The sequence below is a fragment of the Pelophylax lessonae genome, assembly GCF_965119305.1.
Source record: "Pelophylax lessonae genome assembly, chromosome: 6".
NCBI lineage: Eukaryota > Metazoa > Chordata > Amphibia > Anura > Ranidae > Pelophylax > Pelophylax lessonae.
In genome coordinates, this window is record NC_138773.1 from 171259645 (window position 1) to 171285899 (window position 26255).

General features: G+C 44.9%; 1 protein-coding gene across 2 annotated transcripts in view; it reads left to right on the plus strand.

Moving 5' to 3' along the window:
* Window positions 1–24969, plus strand: part of NABP1 (nucleic acid binding protein 1) — a 62809-nt gene extending 37840 nt beyond the window's left edge. The window contains exons 4-6 of one of the 2 annotated variants that reach the window (XM_082262489.1): window positions 18591–18684; window positions 19669–19708; window positions 24709–24969. In XM_082262489.1, coding sequence (XP_082118615.1) covers window positions 18591–18684; window positions 19669–19708; window positions 24709–24887 — 313 coding nt within the window. In that variant the 3' untranslated portion in view covers window positions 24888–24969. The remainder of the gene's footprint in view (window positions 1–18590; window positions 18685–19668; window positions 19709–24708) is intronic. The other variant, XM_082262490.1, reaches the window with a different exon arrangement.
* Window positions 24970–26255: the final 1286 nt, after the last annotated feature.

Below are 26255 nucleotides of genomic sequence, written 5' to 3' on the forward strand. Positions count from 1 at the left end.
GGCACAAACTAATTCCAGGCGGCTTAAATTGTCTGAGCCCAAGAAATGCCTGGTGTTTTGTATTCAGATTCTTGGTCACCATAAATCCCAGACTTGGGGTTGAGTAACTGATGACTTCATTCTCCAACTAGCATTTAGCAATCGCAACTTTACTATAGCCACAAAGAATAGTGTTGGAAAAATGCTTTCCAGCATGGCTACAAAGTTCCTATCAAGAAGCAGGGAAATGTCAACAGCCCTCTTGATTGTGCTTTAAGCCATTTGTATTTAGATTGTGTAATATAGTTTATATTACTGGATCTTCAAATGTGGTAGTATATTTTAGGTAATCAAACACACAGCAGTTTTATGAATTATGTTTCAATGCAGATAAAGAAAAATGGAGGACAAACATACTGCATCTGTCTTTTGAATATGATCCCTAGTACAGTGCAAAGGTATTGATAGAGCTGGTGGTTGGCTTTGACATTTTCTCTTCTGACTTGGATGCATCTTCCAGGCAGAAGATATCTTTCACAGGGCCCGATTTTTCCACTAGAAGTCCAAAATGTAGTTGACCACTAGGCTGCTAAACAGAGACCAGTTTATACGAGGAGTCTCTTCCTTGTTTCTAAGCCTTGTTTCTAAGCAGTTGTAAAGTAAAACTCTTATCTAAAGAGGAAGTTTATCTCATGAACGTCCTAAATGTCTTTAGGAGTTCTCTAGTAAAGGATAAATAAAGGACGGCATTCGGAAGGGACAGATCACAGCACTTTTCTGATGCAACTTTGTCCACTCAACGTTGTGTAATGTCGTTTTCCTTTTTTTTTTTTTTTTTTTTTTTTTTTTAGAACAGTTTACTGAATGTTCTTTAACTACCTCCCACCCGGGCCATATTACATATACGGCCGGGCGGGAGTCTCGTCCTTCTGAATGGACGTTCCGGAACGTCCTTCAGAAGGAGAGAGATCGCGCCGCCGCGGGCACGCGCAGCGGCGCGATCTCGATGTGCCTGTGTCCCTCGGACACACGGCAACAACATTCGGCAGGAGGGCCCTGTGATTGGCCCTCCTGATCACATGACGGCTGTGTCCAATCACAGCCGTCATGTAATGTAAATAGAGCCGTTGTAACGGCTTCAATCTCTTCTCCTCCTGACAGATCCTGTCAGCGAGGAGAAGATCAGAGGATCGGTGCTGCTGCGGGGGTGATCAGTGAGTATTTCTAATTACTCACTGATCACAGGGGGGGTCTGTGCTGGTAATCAGAACATTGATTACCAGTGCAGCCCTGGGAGGGGGAGGGGTGCCACTAAGCCACCAGGGATGCCCACCCATGACCACCAGGGATGCCCACCAGGGATGGCAAGCAGGGCTCAGAGAGCCTCCCAGTGCCCTCCCTATCAGTGTTGCCCATCAATGGCATCTATCAGTGCTGCCCACCAGTGCCATTATTGCCATCTATCAGTGCCGCCCACCAGTGCCCATTATTGCCCATCAGTGCCATCCATCAGTGCCGATCAGTGCCGCCCAACAGTGCCACTATCAGTGCCCATCAGCGCTGCCTATCAGTGCCCACCAATGCTGCATATCAGTGCTATCTATCAGTGCCACATATCAGTGCCCATCAGTGCTGCATATCAGTGCCACCCCATCAGTGCCACCCCATCAGTGCCTGTCAGTGCGGCATCATCAGTGCTCATCAGTGCAGGAAAAAACATATCGATTTACAACATTTTATAACCTAAACAAGAAACTTTTTTTTTTTTTTTTTTTCAAATTTTTCAGTCTTTTTTTATTTGTGCACCAAAAAAGAAAAAACCTGATGGTGATCAAATACCACCAAAAGAAAGCTCTATTTGTGGGGAAAAAATGACACAAATTTGGTTTAGGTACAGTGTTGCATGACCGCGCAATTGTCATTCAAATTGCAACAGCGCTAAAAGCTGAAAATTGGTCTGGGAAGGAAGGGGGTTTAAGTGCCCAGTATTGAGGTGGTTAAAGATATGGGAGTTCTTCCACTAATACTTTTCCAGATAAGATGGAGAATTCAGCCACTTGGGCAGGATATCACACATTTTAGTTCTTCAATATTTGCATTAAAGTTAGTATGTCTGTGGTATTGGCCATTTAAACCAGCAGAACCCTGTAAGGAAACGTGCTTACCTTTCCTACGGGTGGCAAGTGAAATCTTTGCTGTGTTGAACAGTTGCAAGCGCTATTACTGTCACATTTCTGGGTGTGTCGGATAATGTAAGCCTCACAGGGTGCTGCTGTTCCTCAAGGTTTCTGTCACTACAGAAAACTGCAGATGGTACTGTAAAAATGAAGAGCACTTTTTTTCTCAGTCGTCTTCCAGGACAGCCCATGAGACGTTAGGCTCCTCCCCCAGGGACAGGAAACACATTCCAAAATTAAAATAAAAGGCGGTCCCTTAGTCCTCACCTTCAGTATTTTTGTTTCCTCCGGACAGGGGGTAACATGTTCCTGGAACTGAAGCTCCCGGTCTCCTGGACTGTCCATGGAAAGACTTGGAAAGATGCATCTCCTCGGCCCATAGCGGTACCCCTTAGTGCCGCAATAGGGGCTGACCGCTGTCTCCTGTTCTCCTAGCCTCTCGGCAGGACTACGGATGCTGTCTGGTGGAGCGTTGGGGAGTTCACTCCGTTGGTCGGCCGGTTCCTTGGAGCAGCAGTGCTGTGTACCCGTGAACCGCTAACTTCGGAAGAAATTTTGAAGTTGGCGCCAAAGACGGAGGGGGCGGAACTCAGCGTATCCACTCTGGCCTCACGGGAAGTGACAGTGTCACTTCCGGCGCAGTGACGGCATCCGCGGGCGCCGGAAACCCTCGTTCCAGTTTCCGAAGGCGCGAACAGAGAGTTCAAATGGGCGACCGATGTTAGGGGAAACAGCAGTTGCTGGGACCACCATACAGAGCGATGGACACCACGGCAGCAACCGCACAGGCGGCGGAAGTCGGCTCTGGCATCGGCACCTCTCAGGTAAGCAAGGGGGAACGACACCCTATTTGCAGGTACCTGTTAGGAACTCCGTTCCCCTTCCCCCCTCTCTTTTCTATCGTTAGGGGCAGGGGTTAAGCAGCACCGCTCCCTCTTTTCTATCCACAAGGTGGAGGGGGAAAAGTGGGAGGTGGGAGGAGGACAAGTATCTCTAATTAAATTCCCTTGTCTTTTATCTTCCAGGCCAAGGCTCAGGACAATAACCCACCTCAGCCCCCCAAAAAGAAATGTGCTGTATGCGGAGAAAAATTGAGTTCCTCTTGGAACAAAGCAGTGTGCCGGGCATGCATAGCTAAACTGGTCAGAGACGATTCTGCAGTCTCTACCCAGAAAATGCTGTCCTCAGTGAGAGATGAGCTAAAAAGTACATTTAGTTCATTCAGGACTCTCATTGAAAAGATGCAGGCACCAGCCCAGCCTTCCATCCCATGATAGCTCCAACTTTAAACTGAGCCTGGAGGATGTAGATGATCTACTCAAAGCGGTTTATACCACTCTAGAGATTGAGGAGGAAGAAGTGCATCTCTCTAAGCATGACTTAATGTACGCTAGTCATAAAAAGCATGCTAGAGTGTTCCCTGTGCATAGCTCACTATTGGATGTGATTAAACAGGAATGGAATTCTCCTGATAAAAAGCCTTTTTTTCCAAGAAACTTAAAAAGAAGGTATCCATTTGACGAAAGTGTGGAACAGCCCTGGAACAAAATCCCTAAGCTGGATGCCTCTCTTGCCAGAATCTCCAAAGGAACTGACTTGGCATTTGAGGATTCAGGAGCACTAAAAGACCCTATGGATAAGAGAACAGATATCTCTTTACGTAGGGTCTGGGAAGCCTCCATTATGAGCTTAAAGCCAGCCCTGGCATCCACCTGCATAGCCAGACACCTGGAGCTGTGGCTATCTCAAATCCAAACACACTTGACTGCAGGAACATCGAGGGAACAGATTAATAAATCATTTCCACTCTTATTCCAGGCAATAGGATTCCTGGCGGATTCTTCAGCTGAAGCTGTAAGAATGGCAGCAAGGACCTCAGCTTTAGCTAATACGGCCAGAAGAAGCCTATGGCTCAAGACATGGTCGGGAGATGTTACTTCTAAATCTCGCCTTTGTGGTCTTCCCTTCACAGGCGACCACCTTTTTGGCCCAGGCCTAACAGAAGCCCTGGAGCGTACAGCGGATAAAAAGAAGGGATTCCCAGATAAGAAAAAATTCCCCTATGCTCAGAGGAATTTTCGTGGCAGGGGCAAACAGCAGAAGTCTTTTGAAACTCAGCAAAATTTCAAAAAACATTGGACGGGGCATAAAGGAAAGGGGAGGGGTAACATCCTGTTTAACCCTCCTAAACGCCCCAACCAGCCCCAATGACTCCCTTCTCAGAGTGGGAGGAAGATTAGGGGCCTTCCTCCCACTGTGGAAGAAGATTACTTCCAGCCCTTTTATTCTGGACCTAGTAGGCCAAGGACACAGGCTGGAGTTCTGTCTTCAACCTCCAGAAAGGATCCTGATCACAAATCTTCCCAGGGATCCAGTCAAGGCCTCCGCCTTGAGTCTTCAGTTAGGGGACCTATTAGATCAAAAAGTAATTATCCCAGTCCCCAGAGAAGAACAAGGAACAGGGTTTTATTCTCACATCTTTGTGATTCAAAAACCCTCAGGAAGTCATCGACTGATCCTGAACTTACGCAATCTGAACCTTTCAATAGCATACAAACGCTTTCGCATGGAATCAATATACTCCATAGGGAACCTACTGTTCCCAGGGTGTTTCATGGCAACCCTAGATTTGAAAGATGCGTATTTTCACATCCCCATACACACATCCTATCAGAAATTCCTGAGGCTAGCAGTAAAGATAGGACCGGAAGTCAAGCACTTCCAGTTCAGGGCACTGCCCTTCGGGCTGTCCTCAGCCCCACGGATTTTTACCAAAGTCCTAGGGGAAGCACTAGCCCCTCTAAGGCTAAAAGCTATCATGATCACCCCCTACCTGGACGACATCTTGGTAGTGGCAGAATCATACCAGAAACTGGAAGCCGACCTCCTCATAGTTCAGGAATTCTTAACTTCCCTAGGCTGGATAATCAACAGACAAAAGTCTTGCCTGGTACCCTCACAAAGAGTGACCTACCTGGGTTACGAAATCTCCTCACGGGATCAGATGATCTTCCTCCCTCAGTGCAAGATGGAGAAAATGAACCTGATGGTTGCCTCTTTACAGACCAACTTATGGGTCTCTCTGAGGGATGTCACAAGAGTGATAGGCTTGATGACCTCCTGTTTCCCAGCAGTCCCCTGGGCAAGGTTCCAACAACGTCCACTCCAAAAATTCTTTCTACAGAATTGAGATGGGCAGTCAAGTTCCTTGGAACAAAAAGTAAGGATTCCCACCAAGATAAAAAGGACTCTTTGGTGGTGGAGATCCTCTCTTCACCTATCAAGAGGGCTAAACTGGACCATCCAGGTATCACAGAGGATTACCACGGATGCAAGCGCTTCCGGATGGGGAGCATATCTGCAGGACAGATGGGCGCAGGTTACATGGTCCCCAGCACAAAGGAAGTCTTCATCAAACCAAAAAGAACTTATGGCGGTCCAAAAGGCCTTGGAGTTTTTTCAGGTAGAGGTAGAAGGGAGCCATCTACAGATCAGGTCAGACAATATAGCAACGGTAGCGTACCTGAACAAGCAGGGAGGTACTCGAAGTCTGGGCCTACAAACCATTGCACAGAAAATCTTTGTCTGGGCCGAGCGGAACCTAACATCCATTTCGGCCATTCACCTAAAAGGGACGCAGAATTATCTGGCAGACCATCTCAGCCGCCACCAGATGAACCAGGACAATTGGTCCCTCAACCCAGAGGTGTTTCTCAAAATCACAACCTCATGGGGCCTACCGGTAGTGGATCTATTTGCCTCCCAGGCAAACAGGAAAACAGAAAAATTCTTTTCCATAACTCAAGGGGATCAGGCGTTAGGCATAGACGCTTTCGCCCACCCCTGGAAAGTCAGACTCTGTTACGCATTTCCTCCGATCAGATTGATCCCACAGGTTCTTCAGAAATTCATCCTAGAAGACACAGAGATGATACTGATAACCCCATACTGGCCCAAAAGGCCATGGTTTGCACGCCTTCAGGCGTTGGCAGCGCAACCTCCAATGACCTTACCTTGGAGACCAGATCTCTTAACACAAGATCCGGTGGTCCATCCATTTCTCAGGACCCTAAACCTGACGGCCTGGTATCTGAGGAACAAATACTAGGCTCTCAGGGGTTCTCAGACAGAGTCATCAAAACATTGACCAGCTGTCGAAAGCCGGTCACTAGAAAAATGTATGCTAAAATCTGGAAGAAATTTCATTTTTGGATGATGGAGAATCAGAGACATTCCCCAGATATACCAACTATCTTGGATTTTTTTCAGGAAGGCATAGACAAAGGTCTCTCCTTAGGGACTTTAAAGGTACAGGCTGCCGCCCTTAGTGTCTTTCTTCAGTTTTCCCTTAGAGAAGACCCAAATGTGAATGCCTTTTTCAGAGCAATTGCCCGGACAAAGCCAACCGTGCTTAGAACGTGTCCAGCTTGGAATCTATCCCTGGTACTCCAGGCCTTGGTTACCAGTCCGTTTGAACCCTTGGTAGACCTATCAGTAAAAATGCTCACCCTAAAAACTTTATTTTTAGTAGCTATAACTTCAGCTAGAAGAGTTAGCGAATTACAGGCTCTCTCAATCAGAGAACCTTTTCTTATGATTTTTGATGACAGGATTGTGCTAAAAACAGATCCAGGATTTTTGCCAAAAAGGGTCTCTTCTTTTCATAGGACTCAGGACATAGTCCTTCCTTCCTTTTGCAATTTCCCGAACAACAATAAAGAGAAAGAATTTAGCTGTTTGGATGTCAGAAGAGCCCTCCTGAGATACCTGGAGGTGACTAAAACCTTCAGGAAGACTGATACTTTGTTTTTACAATTTTCCGGCTCCCATAAAGGGGAAAAAGCTTCTAAGGCAACCTTAGCTAGATGGATCAAACAGGCTATCACAGAAGCCTATATAGTGAAAAAGGTGGCTCCACCTTTCATTACTGCACACTCTACTAGAGCATTGTCCACGTCTTGGGCTGAAAGGGCAGGTGCCTCACCAGACCAAATCTGTAAGGCAGCTACCTGGTCTAACTTTTCGACCTTTGTTAGACATTATCGCCTGGACCTCCTCTCTTCTCAGGAACAGGCGTTTGGTCGAAAGGTGCTCCAGGCAGTTGTCCCTCCCTAGACTGGTAAGTGCTTGCTCATCGTCTCATGGGCTGTCCTGGAAGACGACTTTGAGAAAAGCTGGGTTATACTTACTGATAACTCCTTTTCTAATAGTCTTCCAGGACAGCCGGATTCCCACCCGAACTATCTGGTATAATGTATGATATGTGTCTATATATCTATGTATATGTTTTACAGGGTGTCCTGTGGTTCTCATGAAATACTGAAGGTGAGGACTAAGGGACCGCCTTTTATTTTAATTTTGGAATGTGTTTCCTGTCCCTGGGGGAGGAGCCTAACGTCTCATGGGCTGTCCTGGAAGACTATTAGAAAAGGAGTTATCAGTAAGTATAACCCAGCTTTTTTTTTTTTTTTTTGGATACTGATGCTTTTTATAAAATTTGAACACTGGGGTTTTTTGCATTGAAAATGCATGTATATGGAAAACTGTTCTTTATACCCTCCAGTCATACAAACCCAATTCAAAAATATACATGCATCATACATACTAGGTGGAGTACAACTGGGGAAATCCATAGTGGAGAAGGGTCGGGGTGTTGTGGTAGATCATAAGCCTAATGGCATGCAATGCCAAGCTGCAGTTTCCAAAGCAAGCAAAGTCCTTTCTTGTAGTAGGAGAGGTATGAACTCCAGAGAGATCATTTTGCCCCTATACAAATTATTAGTAAGACCTCATCTAGAATATGCAGTTCAGTTTTGGGCACCAGTTCTCAAAGGATTTTGGGAACTGGAGAAAGTGCAGAGAAGGGCAACCAAACTGATGAGGCATGCAGGAGCTCAGCTATGAGGGAAGATTAGAGAAACTGAATTTAATCTTGAGAAGAGGAGATTCATAGGGGATATGATCAAAATGTATAAATACATAGGGGTCCATATAGTGAACTTGGTGGTGTTCACTTTAGGGTCATCAGAGGACAAGGGGACAGTCTTTACATCTAGAAGAATAGAGATTTCATCTCCAAATATGGAAATGTTTCTTCACAGTAAGAGCTGTGAAAATGTGGAATAGACTCCCTCCAGAGGTGGTTCTAGCCAGCTCAGTAGATTGCTTTAAAAAGAGGCCTGGATTCCTTCCTATGTGCACATAATATAACTGGGTATTAACATTTATAGGTAATGTTGATCCAAGGAATATGAAATTGCCCTCTCAGGGGGATCGGGAAGGAATTTTCTTCCCTGCTGTAGCAAATTGGATCATGCTTTTCTGGGGTTTTTCGCCTTCCTTTGGATCAACTGTGGGTATAGGATTGTGTATATGGGATTGCGTGGTTGTGTTTTCTTTGTTTTTTTATTGGTTGAGCTAGATTGACTTGTTTTTTTTTTTTTTTTTCAACCTGATTAACTGTAAAATACTATGTAAAAAAAACTTCGAACACTGTAAAATCTACATAAAAACCGAAGCAATGATTTGCAAATCTTATAAACCCATATTGTATTAACAATAGAAAACGGACAATATTAAATGTTTAATTTGAGAAAATGTACCATTATAAGAAAAAAGATAATTTTGAAATTGGCCCTTTATATGTCTATCAGTTCAGATATATGTACAGTTCTGCTTGGCAAACCGGGGAACTTTACATTTCTGCTGTAGTTTCACTTTCGCTTAAAGCAGAGCTCCACCCAAAAAGGGAAGCTTTACTTTGCTCCTCCCCCTCCCCTGCACAATTTGACATCTTTCAGTGGGGGGAGTGGGTACCTGTTTGTGACAGTGAGGTCCCCCGGAAGTTCGTCCCCCTCCTCCTTCAACCACCGCCGGGCCCTTCGGAAAGAGCAGCAGGCTTCCCTCGTGCGCAGTAGGGAACTGGCTGTGAAGCCGCAAGGCTTCCCTGCTGGTTTCCTTTAGCGGCAGTAGCCGAGAGCCGATTGAGAAGTATGCTGGGGAGAGGTCATCGTGGGATCGATGGACAGGTGAGTGTCCTAATAAGTCAGCAGCTACAGTACCATGCTCCCTGACCAGCTGCTGTTCTTCCACTTATGTGTATCATCTGTTCTGGAGGTTTCCTTTGTGTTCCACGCTGGTCCTAGCTGCAGACATGATTGGCTTTAGAACAGTCAGTTTTTATTCTAGCATCTCAATTAGACAAAATAAAAGTAGTGGTTCCAGTCGGTGCTAGCATGGACCTCTGGAACACATGGTACACACAGTGAAGAATAGTTTATGGCGTCCTTACATACCCAGCCTCTGAATAATCGTACACATCCACTACTATATGGAAATACGCCCAAAAGAAAGCCCTGATGAAGGTACAAAAAATTTATTTCTCTTAAGTCCTCTGACAGACGCAGCTCTTCAATGTTTCTTTACTAATGGGTTATGTGCCCTCTACAGGAGTAGACTAGGCAGTGAAAACTTGGCACGCCTATAGGGGCTGTCCTACACACACAACCCCTGACACACTGCTTATAGATCAGTTTCTTGCTGCCTAGTTTAGGGATAGGACCTAGGTTCCCTGCTGGGACTTTGGTCTCAGTTTTTTTATTTTCTTTTGGAAAGGTTTATTTCTCTTTACTCACTATCGCGATTTAGTGTCAGGGGGATCCTCCTGGTGAACTACAAGCGACAGCCAGGCTGAGGTTTCGCACTGGATAATCTAGATCCTTACGGTTTCCCAGCCTGGCCTACGAGCGTGAGCAGGTTGTGGTCCACCTAGGCCTCGCCACGACTGAGCCCCGATGGATGGCGACGAGCCTGTGAGCAGATACCTTGTCCTGGGGGTCCACTGAAGTGGATTCCCACGGTGGCCTCTTTCCCTGGGCTCCTGAACGATTGGCGCAGTTTTTGTCCAGCATTTTAAGTGTGGGCATCGGATTCATCTGTGTAAGGGCAGCAGCCATTTTCTTGCCTTCCTGAGTGTTTGGCGCCGCTTTTGGGCACCATCTTAAGTGTGGGCAGGTCGTGCTGTATGGGCGGCAGCCATTTTACCTGTGCTTTCTATCTATATTCAATTGGCACCATTTTCTTGTGGTTAGTGCGGACGGGGCCTCTAGTGCTGGTTTGGTCACTTCCTCCCAGAAGTTTCACTTGCTGAAGACAGATTGCAGTACGGTTGCTTCTCCAGGTTACTAGCACAGTAAGGGGTTTTTAGTCCTTTGGGCACTCCTCGGACACACTTAGCTCCTGTCAGGAACACCTGCCAGCTTAAAAGGGGACTCCAGCGGCAGCGCGGTGTAGTGGTGCGGACCGCAATCGCAATTTAAAGGGCCAGTGTACTCAAATTTTTGCCTTGCTAAAAATGGAGTCCCAAGGTGAAAATTTTCCCTCCCAGCCGATGCCCTCTGTCCTCTGATTCAGACTGATGTGGTTGCCATGGACAATGCCCTCCCCGAGGGATCCCTGTCCTCAGTCAGATGGCGAGGAGGATGAGTCCTCCTCGGCTGCGGCGCGGGAGCGCGCTTTGGTGGAAGCACTGACGTTCAGTAAGGAAGACATTGCATATAGATGAGCCCACACAGTCAGGAAAGCGGGTTGTCTTTGGCTCCCGCAGAGCCCAGAAGTTGGGTCAGGTTTTCCCTTGTCCCAAGGATTTGCACGATATCGTGAATGAGCAATGGCGGCACATGAAGCACAGTCAGCGCCGTTACCCCTTTGCAGACTGTTTCCAATCGCTGGACAGTGTCACCTAAGGTGGATCACACTGTTTCCCGGTTGAATAAGTCCACTGTGTGGTACCCGTGGAAGACTCGCCGGTGTTTAGGGAACTGGTGGACAGGCGCATGGAATCACTTTGCCGCCACCTGCACTTGGTGGCGGGTTCGCTTCTCAAACCTGTGTTCGCCTCCGTCCTGGTTTCTCAGACGGTTACAGAATGGATCAAGGTGCTCAGGAGCAACTTGCAAGCGGAGTCAGTTCCTCCAACTCTAATTGAGCTCACGGATCAAATGGCCCAGGCCGTCGTGTACCTGTGCGATGCGGCCCTGGACGAGGCTCCTCTAGTTGCAGGGTTTTTGCGCTGGGAGTCTCATTGCGCCGCATGGTGTGGCTGAAGAGCTGGTTGGCAGGCCAGGCTTCTAAGAAGGCCATGACTGATCTTCCCTTTTTGGGGGAACGGCTGTTTGGTAACATGAGTTGATCAAGGGTCTTACGGGGGAAGAGTTCTCTTCTCCCCCCTATCCGCAAAGGGTAAGGTGCCTCGCAGTAAGCGACGGCCGCCTTCAAGGCTCACCGGGGGCTTTTTGAGCCTCTGGGTCGCAGGAAAAAGGCAAACCGTTCAGAGCCTCCGGAGGACACAAGAAGGCTTGGTCGGGTAAGCCCAAGGCCGGCCAGTCCGGTGCGATGGACAAATCCTCCTCTGCATGAAGGGTTGGGGGGACTTCTGCGTTTCTTTCGGGAACTCTGGACGTCTCTGATTCAAGACCAATCGGTTCACTAATTGATTCGTATAGGGTACAAGACCGAATTCCAGTCTCGTCCAGCAGACAGGTTCTTTCCATCAAATCTCCGTCTGTTTCCGGATCGTTTGGTCGATCTCAGGGGGGCAGTGCAGGATCTCCTTGCACAGGTTGTTGTCCCAGTTCCTCAGCGGGACAGGTTTTGCGGTTTTTACTCTAACCTGTTCACGGTGCCCAGAAAGTAGGGCAAGGTGCGTCCAATTCTGGACCTCAAATCGCTGAACCGATTTGTGCGCGTGCAGAAGTTTCGAAAGGAGTCCATTCAGTTGGTGGAGGCGTCTTTGCAACAAGGAGACATTCTGGCCTCCATCGATTTAAGACACATAACTGCACATCCCTATTTACGAGGGTCACCAGCGGTATCTCCGTTTCGCGGTGATGGGGGAGCACAATTTGTGACATTACCCTTTGGTCTAGCTTCCGCTCCCAGAGTCTTCACAAAGGTTTTGGCCCTGGTGTTGGCTTTGCTCCGCAAAAGGGGGATTGCTGTCCTCGCTTATCTGGACAATCTCCTGTTAAGGGCGAGCTCTTGTGTCGCCCTGTCAAGTTCCTGACCTTCACAGTTCAGACGCTGCAGGAGTTCGGGTGGACCATCAACTTCCAGAAGTCTGCGCTGACTCCGTCAGTATGCCTGAGTTATCTGGGCATGATCTTGGACTCCTCAAGCAAGGGTCTTTCTTCCAGACCTTGACCTTGCAGGGCGATATCAGGGTCCTGATGGAAGACAATCTCTTCTCCCTGCGAAAGTATATGAGGGCCCTGGAGATTATGTCGGCTTTCGAGGCGGTCCCATTTGCCCAATTTCACGCGAGGCCTCTGCAAGCGGAGATTCTTGCCAAAAGGGAACAAGGATCCACAGTCCTTGGACAGGATGATATGTCTGAGCCGTCTCACGAGGCCGGAGCTCTCGTGGTGACTTCCGTCGCCCGCTCTGAGCCAGGGCAGGTAGTTTCTGCAGCTGTTGTGGACGGTGATCACCATGGATGCCAGCCTGATGGGCTGGGGTCGGGTGCTGGACACTTTGTGCCAAGGAACATGGTCGAAGGTGGAATCCTCTTTGCCAATAAATGTCCTGGAGCTCAGGGCGATCAAACTATGCCTTCTCCATTGGGCGCCTTGGTTGCACGGTCTCCTGGTTCGGTTCCAAACAGACAATGCCTGTGGCTTACATCAATCACCAAGGGGGCACCAGGAGTGCCCGGGTGGCCAAAGAGGTGGCCAAGATTCCGTTGGGCTGAGGCGCATGTTCCGGCTCTCTCCGCAGTTCACATTCCAGGAGTGGAGAACTGGCAAGTGGATTACCTGAGTCGTCAGGCTCTGGATCAGGGGGAATGGTCCCTGCATCCAGAAGTTTTTCGTCTCCTGTGTGCCCAATGGGGAACTCCGAGGTGGACCTGTTTGCGTCTCGTCTAAACAGAAACATAGAGCGGTTTGTGGCCAGGGCTCGAGATCCTCTGGCCGATGCCGCGGACGCACTGGTGGTGCCTTGGCACTATCGGCTGATTTATGCCTTTCCACCGATACAACTGCTGTCTCGGTTTCTCCGCCGGGTGGTGGTGAAGGTGCAGGTGATTCCGGTGGCACCAGACTGGCCTCGCTGGTCTTGTTACGCAGATTTGCTAAAGATGGCCGTCAAACCTCCTTGGCGGCTGCCTCAGAGAGGATCTGCTGTCGCAAAGGCTGCTCTTCCATCCTGCTTTACAGTCGCTGGCTTTAACGGCTTGGCTGTTGAAGGCCAGGTGTTGAGAGACAGAGGTCTCTCTGATGCTGTGAATACCTACCTTGCTGAGGGCTAGGAAGGCTACTTCCAGGAAGATTTTTAATGGTACTTGTGTATCCTGGTGTGTGTCCCAAGGGTTGCATCCTCGCTCCTTTTCGGTGGTGAGGGTCTTGGCTTTCATGGAGAAAGGAGTGGAACAACGTTTGGCTTTGGGCACGATTAAAGGTCAGTTGTCGGCCTTAGCCATTTACTTCCAATGTCCCTTGGTGACTAACTCCTTGATTCGCACCTTTGATGGGGTGCGTCATCTGGCTCTGCTGAGGAGATCCCCTTTACCTCCGTGGGATCTGAATTTGGTTTTGTCCTTTCTGCAGCAATCTCCCTTTGAGAATATCAGAGAAATCTTTCTGCCTTTTGTTGTCTCAGAAAGTTTCCTTTCTGGTGGCTATCACCTCTGCTCGGAGGGTATCTGAGTTGGCGACTCTGTCTTGCCGTTCGCCGTATCTGGTCATTCATAGAGATAAGGTTGTTCTGCGACCTAACCAATCTTTTCTCCCCAGGGTGGTGTTGGCTTTCCATCTCAATGAAGATATTGTTTTGCTTTCGCTCTGTGCGAAGTCCAAGCATCCTAAGTAATTTGCCTTGCATTCACTGGATGTAGTTCGGGCGATCAGGGTTTACCTGTCGGCCACGGAATCCTTTCGGACATCTGATTCCCTGTTTGTCCTTCCTGAGGGATCTCGTAAGGGTTCGGCTGCATCTGCTGCAACCTTATCAAAATGGATCAGACAGATTATTGTTTAGGCCTATTCATTGAAGGGTCAGGTTCCGCCCTTCCCCGTGAAGGCGCATTCTACTAGAGCACTGAGTGCCTCTTGGGCTTTTTGCCATCAGGCTTCTGTGGCTCATGTGTGTAAAGCAGCAACCTGGTCTTCTGTACACACTTTTACAAAATTCTACAAGATTGTTTTGTTGGCATCCTCGGATGCTTCCTTTGGCCGCAAGGTTTTGCAGGCTGCTGTTTGCTGAAGAGATTTATGGTCTCTTTCAGGGGTGAATTTTTGTTTTGGGGTAAGCTCCTGTTGGTGTTGGTTGAGCTTTCTGTTGCCCTGTTGGCTACGTTTTCTAGCCTTGTTGATACATTAACGGTTGTTGGTTGCGTTCTTCCCACCCCTCATGCCTACACTATGGGACGTCCCATTGGTGAAGAAACATTGAAGAGCTGTGTCTGTCAGAGGAATTTTTTTAAGAACATACCGTAAAATTCTTTTGAGTCCTCTGACAGATGCAGCTCCCGCCCCTCTGTTCTGGGGTTGTTTGTGTTTTCTTTCACTGCTTGCTACAAAACTGATCTATGAGCACAGTGTGTCAGGGGTTGGTGGGTGTAGGACAGCCCCTATAGGCGTGCCAAGTGAAAGTTTTCACTGCCTAGTCTACTCTTGTAGAGGGCGCATAACCCATTGGTGAAGAAACATTGAAGAGCTGCGTCTGTCAGAGGACTCAGAGAAAATAATTTTACGGTATGTTCTTACAAAAATTCAATTTTTCAGGATAAGTAGATGCATTTGTTAACATATGAATATTTATTTCAATGTACTTTTGGTGTTATGCCTTCACGTACTTTAACCTGTGTCTTTTTATATTTGCCTGAAGTTCAGATTTCATACCACATTATCATTGTGCTTGACTAGGGCAGTAGGAAGTAGATTAAAACACTTAAATACTGAGCGTTAAGTCCATAATATGTGGGTCTTTGGATGGAAAACATGGACTGGGGGCTGCTGTGGATAAGAACCACGGAGTAACGGTAATGCAAGGGAAACAAAAAAAAATATATATATACACACAATGTTTCACGTGCATGCGCTTTGTCAAGGATGGCTGTTTTATTCAGTAGGAAGTAGAGATGACTTTTTACCTGCATTCAAAACCTTTATTTTAGGTTGCATCTAGACATGCTTTTGTGTGTGAATCTTTGTTTTGCACACTTTTTTAATGCACAGTATTGTTATGACAATGTTAAAGGACTGACAGTTTGGAAAATTGAAGTCCTCTATTTATTCACAGGCCAGGTACGGTGCAGGCAGCCGCAATGCGAGCTTCCACACACTACCCTGATCGGAGGGACCCCCCTCTAGGGCTGTGAAAAGGTAACAACTGTCATGTTAGGCCTGTCCTAGTTTAATCACTTGCAAAGATCAGATACTTTACCTATACCGAAGTGATGTGCATGCTAAGTTTTTCATCTTATGGAGAATGTGTGTATGTACATTATGATTTCCAGTTTTATATACATACTTACTTTATCTTGATCTTGTGAAAAACGAAGGAAGGATCCTAATAAAACACAACTTCTAAAGTCAGAAAAAAAATGGGCCGACATAAGTTTTGAACTTCACATATACATAGTGGAATACTTTTTTTTTTTTTTTTTTGCCCATGTTCTTTTTAATGTTAAACATCTGCAATGGGAACATTAGATTTACAGTGACTGCTTATGGACATGTAGTATTCCCTGCAGTCTTGAGATTTGGATGCCAGACATAGATGTGACATACCTGTGAATAGGGGTGTGGCCATATTAAAATCCCAAACTATGTGTTCAGGATTGAGTCACGTGACCAGATCCTCCAAATGATTTTAAAATAAGCAATGGGATGTTTTTTTTTTTTTTTTTTTTTTTTTTTTTTTTTTTTTTTTAATAAACAGTCCAACATATTGAGTGTAAAAAATGTAAGATTGGTCCTATATCTTCCCAAAGGGTAATTATTCTTGTCCCAAAAGTTGTCCATGTTTCAGAAGCAAATGTGGCACAAAGTGCAACAGTCCTGTTTTTGGTACATTCCCCAATTGGTCTTCTATGGTTAGAGGAAAGCTGGGTGCCATGTTTAGAATTTTTGTGCATTTTGCACAGTTGTGAAATGATTTTTTCGTGTTACAGCTCAACTATAGTTTGTAAAATTTGTAGAAGAGTTGGGACCCAAAGTACGGAATATTGTTCCCATTGGCAGTAATAAAAATAGTAAATAGGGTTTAGAAGCTTTAAGATATTGATACCTATGTTGCCATGAGGGAGATTTGCCTTCACTATTGTTCAGGCAACGGGTAAATGAACACGAAGACTTCCAGGCCTTTAAAACCAAAATTCAGTCAAATTTTTAGTATTTTTTTTTTAAAGTGATAATTTGATTTTTATCCATATTCTTCCTATAGCAAGTCTTGCCAGACTTTGTAAAAGTGATGACTGCCATCAATGTGTGGAAGGTTTACATTTACATATTAAACTTTACATTACAATTGTTAGTACATGCAATGTGAAAGGCTTATCAAATCTGAACTCCATTGATTTGGAAAAAAACAATCCAGAATACATGGTGTGCATTTTACTAATGGGATAGAAGTTGTTCAGTCACTAAAGTGAAAGTTCACTTTGGAATATGAATGTCATTTTTCACTTTAATCGTCCATCACAATGGTTGTATATTCAAAGTGACCACAGCCTTGTCTTTATTTTCCAAATTGAGCACACGTTTTAAAGCTGAACTCCAGCTTTCTGTCACTTTAAAATAGTTTGTTTGGACCAAGCTGGTCCAAATGAGCTATTACCTTTACTAATCAATATGCCTGCTGCAAGCGCTATATAAACTGTCTGTAGCATCAGCTACATGCAGTATACAGTGCTGTGTTCCGGCAGCAGGGTGTGGGCTTCTCTCTATTCTCGGAACAAAAATAAGTCAGTCTGAGAATTGTTCATCCATTCACAGGAAGCCTTGTACTTTCTGAATGAGAACAAGGCTTCCTCTTGGAGGCCTTGTAATCCAAGAGGTAGAAAATTTGACATAATCTTGCCTGCCTCTCCACTTCACCAGATGAAGTCTTGTATTTATTCAGAAAATACAGAACTTTCTCTGAATGAGTGTGCTCGGCCCGATTCAATTTTGTTCTGCAAGCAATACAGGAAATGCCCATCTCGCTGTCTGAACACAGCTTTGTATACTGTATGTAGCTGATGCTACATAGTTTATACAGCTCTGATAGCACCTCATTGAAGGTAGCAGTTTGAACTAGGCTATGTTAAAACTATTGGGACACCGGCCTTTACACGCACATGAAATTTAATGGCATCCCAGTCTTGGTCCGTAGGGTTCAATATTGAGTTGGCCCAACCTTTGCAGCTATAACAGCTTCAACTAGGAAGTCTGTCTACAGTTTAGGAGTGTGTCTATGGTAATATTTGACCATTCTTCCAGAAGCATATTTGTGAGGTCAGACACTGATGTTGGACGAGAAGGTCTGGCTTGCATTCTCTGCTCAAATTCATCCCCCATTTGAATTTATCCCAAAGGTGTTCTATCAGGTTGAGGTCCGGACTCTGTGCAGGTCAGTCAAGTTCCTCCACCCTAAACTCGCTCATCCATGTCTTTATGGACCTTGCTTTGTGCACTGGTGCACAGTCATGTTTGAACAGGAAGGGGCCATCCCCAAACTGTTCTCACAAAGTTGGCAGCATGAAATTGACCAAAATGTCTTGGTATGTTGACACCGTGGGAGCTTCCTTCACTGGAACTGAGGAATCAAGCCCTGAGCTAAACCCGATAGAACACCTTTGGGATGAATTAGAGCGGAGACTGCGAGCCAGGCCTTCTCATCCAACATCAGTGCCTGACCTCACAAACGCGCTTCTGGAAGAATGGTCACACATTTCCATAGACACACGTTAAACCTTGTGGACAGCCTTCCCAGAAGAGTTTAAGTTATAGCAGCAAAAAGGTGGGCCAACTCATTAAACCCTACGGACTAAGACTGGGATGTCATTAAAGTTCATGTGCGTGTAATGGCAGGCATCACAATACTTTTGACAATATAGTTTGTGTTAAAGTGACAGCTGGAGTTAGGCTCCAAAGTGAGTATTCTTTGCATAGTGAACAGCCTCTATTGCTTATGTAAATTAGGTACATTATTTTAGTTTTTGAATGATTAGAGAATAATCGTGAGTTTCTCGTTTGGCCATTATTTAAAGTTCTGTTAGTCATATTTTTTAATGTGTGGATTTTTTAGTAATATAAAAACGAATGCATGTGCTTGTTTTCTAGTTTTAAAGCTCACTTTCCTCCCGAGTCTGGTGATGCCTGTGGATGTGAACTACATTTTATGGTGGCAGATATCTTAGAATAAAAAACATTTAACAATTTATTTTTCTTTTAGATTTTGTATGGTATATTCAGAGTTGCCAAACTTCAGTGAGCCAAATTCCGACTTTGCTGGCCAGCCACCACCAAAGACAAATCAAACCAAGAATGTAAGTTTTTTTTTTTTTTTTTTTTTTTTCCATGTTGGGAATGGGTTTTTTTCAATGAACGTTTAATAGATAAAATATTAAGTGATGTTGAATGTAAAGTGGACCATCCACTTAACCCCGCTAAACCTACAACAGCACTCTAATGCCTCTTACACACGTTCAGATAATCGTACGACTTATCGTTCGCATTTTGTTGCATGATACTAATCTAATTCAACAATGCGTACTTAACGTATGATTTTTTTTTTCGTACGATTCTGGAAAAGCTTCCTGGTTGCGTAGCTACGTATCAGTGCAAAACAAAAACGATGGCAGCCAGGCCTTTTCCGGGTTATTTTTGTGTTTCTGATCATATGTGGTCTTTGTCTATCGATTTTTAGCGGACGCATACTGTACTGATTAAACGATTGTCGTTCGCTAGGCTATTGTACGACATACGTTTTCGTGTTTGTCCCTTCGGACTTTGTTGGACAAACTGTTGTGATCGGCTGTCGAAAGCTGTGTACTAACGATCAGATTCTCGTGCGATCAAGTCGAAAGCAATTTTTTTTTTTTGTACGCTTATCTGAACGTGTGTACGAGGCATTAGTCTTGTTGTGAGGTGTACATTTTACAGTGCTTTCTCCAGTCGTAACAAGAAGGCGCTTGCAGTGGTCACACTGATGGTGCTGTGTAGAATGAAGGGAGGCATGCATGCTGATCTTTTTAATTGCTGAAATCAAGATCTTTGTTCTGATGACTTTATCGAATAGTTGAGAAGTAGGTACCCTTGGAAAGAAATTAAATAAATCTTAAACTGCTAGTGTAATTGCCTGCAGTCTCTGCAGTCACCATCCTGACAATGCAGTGTGGCAGGGGGGGTGTGAACCTAAACAATTTCTTAGGATCTGCTTTATGCTACTGCAAATATTTGTGTATCTAGGCTTGACATTTTCTAAGGCATTTTATACGGAATGTTAACAAGCATAATTTCATTTTCTTCAGGTGCATGGAGATCAAGGTAATCATGTTCCACAAAACACAGGTAGGATAAAGTATGTTGGATGAAAATGACCGTGGTGGTTAAAGTACAACTAAAGGCAAAACTTCTTTCGTTCACTGAGGGACACAGCTCCATGTCTTCTAGACCATTATACTGCTTTCTCTAGGAGTAGGACTAGGTGAAAACCTTTTTGGTTACCCCCCTGAGGCAGTCCCAGAGGGTATACCATCACTTCCTTCTATAGGACTTCAGCTTTTTTTCTGCCTAGTCAGGAGTAAGGACTTGGCTCGCTGCTGGGATCTGCAGGCCTGGCATTTTTTCCTTTTTAAATTGAATTTTTTACTTTATTTTTTTTGTTCCTGTGTGAACTAAAATCAACAGCCGGACTAGGCGACGCACTGGAAATTCAGATCCTTAAGGTCTGGCCTGCGAGCGCGACCCAACTATTACCTCCGGGCTAGGCTGGCCACGACATAGCCCCATTGGACGGAGGCTGGCTGGCGAGTGAAACACCTTGCGGTGATGTGCTGCGGGGGACTCTAGTGTAAGTGTTGGCGCTTCCTCTTCCTTTTTCATCGGTGTGACAGGCTGTTTGGCTCTCTCCAGCTCTGGGGTGGTGAGTCTCTGGGGGAATACGATCCTTTCTCTGCTGTATATAGCGCCGTAGGTGCGCTGATTCTTGTGGTGCTCCAGCGCTGCATGGGGGGGTCCCCTGTTAAAAAAAAAAAATTTCTCGTTTTGCGCTGCTCCACTTAACCCTTTGTTGGCAATGGAGCCTCAGGAGCGTGTATCACCACCTGACCCACTCCTTGAAGCTGCGGGACCCTCTGGGTCTGTCTGCCCTGGCGGCCATGATGGCAGCCCTGCAGTCACTTGTATCCAAGGTAGATATTGCCCTGCAAAGGAGGCCTAGCAAGAAGCGCCCCCCACCTTCACCTTTATCCTCTTCTGCCTCAGTCTGATGTGGATTTGGCCTCTGCAGACAAGAGTCAGCCCACTGGGTCTGCGTCCACACACGCTGAGTGCTCTAATAGTGAGGATAAGAAAGTCGTCCTCCGCAGCCACGCATGAAAAAGCACTGGTGGAGGCCCTAATTGTGTCAGTACAGAAACTCTAAAGTTGGATAACTCAGCAGAAGCTGAGTCGGCGATGCCAGTGCAGTTTGGCACCCGCAAATCTTCCAAGGTGACTAGGGGGTTCCCCTTTCCTGCCTATTTTGACGAGCTGGTCTCTAATCAGTGGGGTTGCCCGAAGCGCATGGTTGGAATACGTAAGCGCTTCACTAGGAGATATCCCTTTGAGGAGTCTCTTCTGAAGAAATTTACGGTTCACTAGCCTGAAGGGGCACCCTCACCTGCTTCAGGGGTGGGGGGACGTCTTTGCCTTTTTCCGGATCCTTGGACCTTTGCTCAATCAGGACAAATGGGTCCACGAGTTGATACTATCAGCTGGGCTTCCATTATGCCTCCAATTACCTTTCAGAGGAGGGATGGGCCACCTCCAGGCTCCCCTGCCCCCTATCTATCCATTCGCTTGCATGTGCTTCCACTGTGAAGGCTCTTATAAATTCATTAGAGTAGGACTGCAGGTAATACAGGGAGCCGTGGAGTGGCCCTGCAGCTTTCACATGCGTTTGCAAATGTGTGCTAACTAAACCCCTGTTTTGACGCAAACTGTTAGACAGGTTAATTTGGTTGGTAAGCAAACTGGCTGGCAGATTGAACTGGGAATTTTACTTTTGTTTCATGTGTGGAGCCCTTCCGTGTGTTCTTTGCCATGAAGGCCAGTAATAGGTGGGGGCAGTGGCCATTTTCTTTGGGGTTCGTTCACCGACCCTTCTTCTGGGAAGTGGGCGATAATTTGAGGTGGGCAGAACTGTATGTTCCGGCCCTCTCTGCTGTGCACATTCCGGGGGGGTAGAGAATTGGTAAGCGGACTATCTGTCGGCAGACGTTGGATCAGGGAGAATGGTCTCCTCACCCGGAGGGGTTTCATCAACTGTGCCTTCAGTGATGAGCTCCAGTTGTTCCCGATTGAGCTGTTTTACCTGGTTGACTATGTTTAGCCGCCTTAGGAATTGTATCTCTTGCTGTGTTTTTCCCACCCCCAATGGTCAGACATGGAGCTGTCTGTCAGTGAATGAAAGAGAACTGGATTTTTGTCTTACCGTAAAGTCCTTTTCTCTGAGGTCCACTGACGAACACAGCACCCGCCCCCTCTGTTGGGTTGAGTTACTGACACTGCTTGTTATAAACTGAAGTCCTATAGCAGGAAGTGATGGTATACCCTCAGGGACTGCCTCAGGGGCGTAACCAAAAAGGTTGACACCTAGTCCTACTCCTAGAGAGCAACATAAAAGCTCAATGGTCTAGAAGACATAGAGCTGTGTTCGTCAGTGAACCTCAGAAAAGGATTTTACGGTAAGACGAAAATCCAGTTTTCCTTCATTTTGGATAGTGGAGGTGGATTGAAAACACCGGTCGAGCTTTTATTGCTGTCTGTGCCCCCATTTTTGGAGATTCGCCCTCTGTATTTGTCCTGTTTACTATTTTCCTTCACAGTGAAAGTAAAACAAAATCCCAAAGTTTGGGTTGTCCCCAGAAAAGTTATTGAGGGGAAATCTTCCACTGGGCACCCTAATTCTGGTGACCTCAGGGTCCGCAGGAGATTCTCCTAATTTGCAGGGATGTCTTCACTTCCTGTTTGGCTATGGGATGGGAAGTGAAGGGAAATCTTCCCAATGGGACACGCATGGCAAAAATAAACTTTGGTTATATAAAAAATAGATGCGCTAGACCTGGTTTGAAAAAAGCAGCACCTGAAGATTCCATGAACCTTGGGAAATGAAAGATAGATAAATGTGAAGGTGGGCTAAAACTTATACTCATCAAAATGTAACCTAGTAACATATGTTAGTGAAAAAAACATATAAGGCTGACCAAAAAATCGTAATCAGATGAGTGACAAAAACATATTATTCAATGTAAAGTTGCAACTTAGAAAATCAAAAAGTGCACCAAGGCAAATGGCGGTGAAAAAAGCAATCGATGATTGCGCTAAAAACAGAGTGCTCAAAGTCCAAGATGAAGTAACTTAATGGGTACAGTTCTGTGAAAAAAGGGTTCATATGGGTTCTGGCTGTGGTGGGATGGTGAGTGATTCCACACAACTGACACCCGCTAGTGTAGCATGCAACTCCTCGGTGCTCACACAAATGGATGGCTGCTTACCAGATTTCAGAATTATCAGTGCAGGTATGAAATCAGCTGAGCCACGGTGTGAACACCTGGTGATGACAACAGCTACTAACTCGAGACCTCCCGCAGATAAAACCGAGCCTGATTATAGTATGAATGGATGTCTCCAAACTAAAAAGGCTGAGCCTTGGGTGTATGCCTCGGATGCTAGCATCACCCACGGACACTTGTACTGGATCTCTCACCGATGAAATGGGACATTCCACATTTGGCACAGTATGACATAAGGAATAAAAAGCGGCCAATAGTGCATTAACTCTGCAATACTTTAATTTTAATAAAAGTTTTACTTGCATGTAGATGGAATGATCACAGCTTAAATAAACATGTAGGCAACAGGAGAGCTCAGCCGCCTGCAGTGCGGACCGAGCAGCTTGACGATACAGCTCCTCCACCAGACGCGTTTCCTCTAAAACAGGCATCCACTGGCATTGGAGTCCCAGTGAACACCTGTTTTAGGGGAAACACGTCGGGTGGAGGAGCTGTATCGTCACGCTGCTCGGTCCGCACTGCAGGCAGCCAAGCTTTTCTGTTACCTACATGTTTAAGCCGTGATCATTCCATCTACATGTAAGTGCAATATGAAGAAGGGGTTGCAGTGCTTAAAACAAGTTAAATAGCAAACATATTCTAGTGCAACAATTATATACATTATCCCAGTGAGGGGTTTGTAACAAATTATGTAATGTTCATTCAAAAGATGTTACAAAGTTCATGAATATATCAATACAGTGTACATGAAATAAAAGGCTATTATCTCAAACGCCCAAGGTCCAGCCATCACTCCATATTGTAGTGGTGGCTCTTGATGTGAATCCTTAGTGGTTTGATTTTATGGTTTATATTTTATTTCATGTACACTGTATTGACTGTCAGTGTTACAAAATATATATTTTTTATTACATTTTTATTACTACTTCGTACTACACCATGAGCCTCTTCCTTTTTTCATTTTGAACTCTCATGTGATGTGTTGAGCCGATAAATCGTTTGGAGGTTGTTCCCGTGGCTGGATGTTGCTGATTATCCAGACGTCCAAAGATCACAAGGCCGGCTGCAAAATGCCCTATTGTCCTATAATATAGACAGCATTTGGCTCTGGTGAGTTTGAATTTCACTCATATGGTGGTGGACACAGCAACACGTGTGAACCCTTTTTCATTATTTGCACCAGGATATGTTCATGAACTTTGTAACATCTTTTGAATGAACATTTATTACATGATTTGTTTCAATCCCCTAACTGCGATATTGTATATAATTGTTGCACTATAATATGTTTTCAATTCACTTGTTTTAAGTGCTGCAACCCTTTCTTCATTTGTATTTTAGTGTACGTATATTTTACACTTTTGCTAGCTGCTTATCTCCTATATCACAAGCGCTGATTCATATTTTTTGTTTTATATGTAAGTGCAATACTTTTTTTAATTTTATTAAAAGTTTGAGTTCATGCACTATTGGCCGCTTTTTATTCCTTATGTCATACTGTGCCAAACGTGGAATGTCCTGTTTCATCGGTGAGAGATCCAGTACCAGTGTCCGTGGGTGATGCTAGCATCCGAGGCATACACAGAGGCTTAGCCTTTTTAGTTTGGAGACATCCATTCAAAAATGAACTTTACAGGGATTATTAACTCTCCCTTACTCTATCCAAAATGAACTATAGTGTTTGCCTATGTTCGACTTTAATTGTATTTGGGGTCTGCCATAGAGCTCATAGTTTAATGTAGTATGGGTATAATGAAAGAGTCTCATGCTGGAAAAACTTTGCTTTCATTTCAGGTAATGGGTCACTGTTTTTACCAGGATGCAATAATAATTTTCCCAATCATATCACTGGTGGACGTGTAAATGACCGTGGGCCTGGAAATCCGCACACAGGAACTCCACCAGTTGCTCCAACACAGCCAACAGTTGCCACCATAAGTAATGGAAGAGACCCAAGAAGAGCCAAAAGATGACATGCACATGTTACTGAAAATCTTGAACTCCATACAATACTGTACTTGAATGCTTACTGCACTTTTATTTGTGGTTAAATGTGAAGTTATCTTTAAATGCTTGAAACCTGTTTTCAAAACAAAACCATTTTGAGTTCTAAAGATGGAGGGTGGCTTTATATGCATTACATTAGTGGGCCAAATAAGAGTTTGATTTATTTTTCGATCCCTCTGATTTAAAAAGTATATATAACGTGGTTCCTATTACACACATTGTGGGCTGCCTTCTGGCTGTCAGAAAAGGGTTGGCTTCTCCTGCCCATATAAAGCTTGCTTTTTTGCAAGATGAGAGGCCTGCCAATTGCTGTCCAGGTTACTTTGAAAATGTCTGCTTGAAAAAGCTAGGGCTCAGCATTAGTTCCATCTACACTCCCATACACATTCCCTTTTTATGTACGTAATAACCCCTTTGATTTTTACACTTTGAAATGTTACCTCAAATTAAAATTTAATTCGAATTTTGGATTTGATTATAAATAGGCCTTTAACATTAAAGTGTGAAATCGATTAATTTCAAGTTTAGAAATAAACTGAATGCATAATTCACTGCTTATGCTGTGAAACCCTTACGCATCTTGAAGGACCCCATATCTTCAGAAGCCATAATTAGTTGATTATCTAGTTGTGTCCCATGATCTGAAATGACACTGGATTCTCAAAGACCAAGAGTTTGAAAATGTAGCTAAACAGAACCAGGAAAAAGGAGGAGCTATGAAAACATGCAAATTGTAGCTTGATTAAAAACACAAAAAATCCCGGATGCTGAATATTTTCTCCCCCTTTTTTTTTTTTTTTTTTAAGAGCTTTTTTCTTTTTTTATTATAATAAAGGAAAGTACAATAACACCGCTGCCCCTCTGTCTAGAGAAGTTTGCTCTCCAAAACTCTGGTTCGGATAAGCAGGGCATTCGTAATAGAAGCAACCAATAGGCCAAAGGTAACACTAAATGAGATAGAGAAACCCTTTGCAGAAAAGAAAATCCAGTTTAGATTTTAACTGTAATGTTGAGGATGCCACAAATAAAGTTTTATTTAATTTTTTTATTTGGATTAAAGTGCTTTATGTTGTGAAACCAACACTGATCATCACCCTGGGACCTCACAATGTAGTGTTATATTCTATTTAAGACCAGCTGTGGCTGGTAAACCGATCCAAGGTCTAGGCATCATGCCTGGCGCAAAGGCACAGCTGAAAAAAAAAAGAAAAGCTCCTAAAGCCATGTTTTGCATGTGCGTTTGACAATGCATTCTATTGGCCAGAGTATTTTTTTTTTATTCTGGCCTATAGAATGCAATAAAAATAAATATGGTGTTTTCTGCATAAACTCTC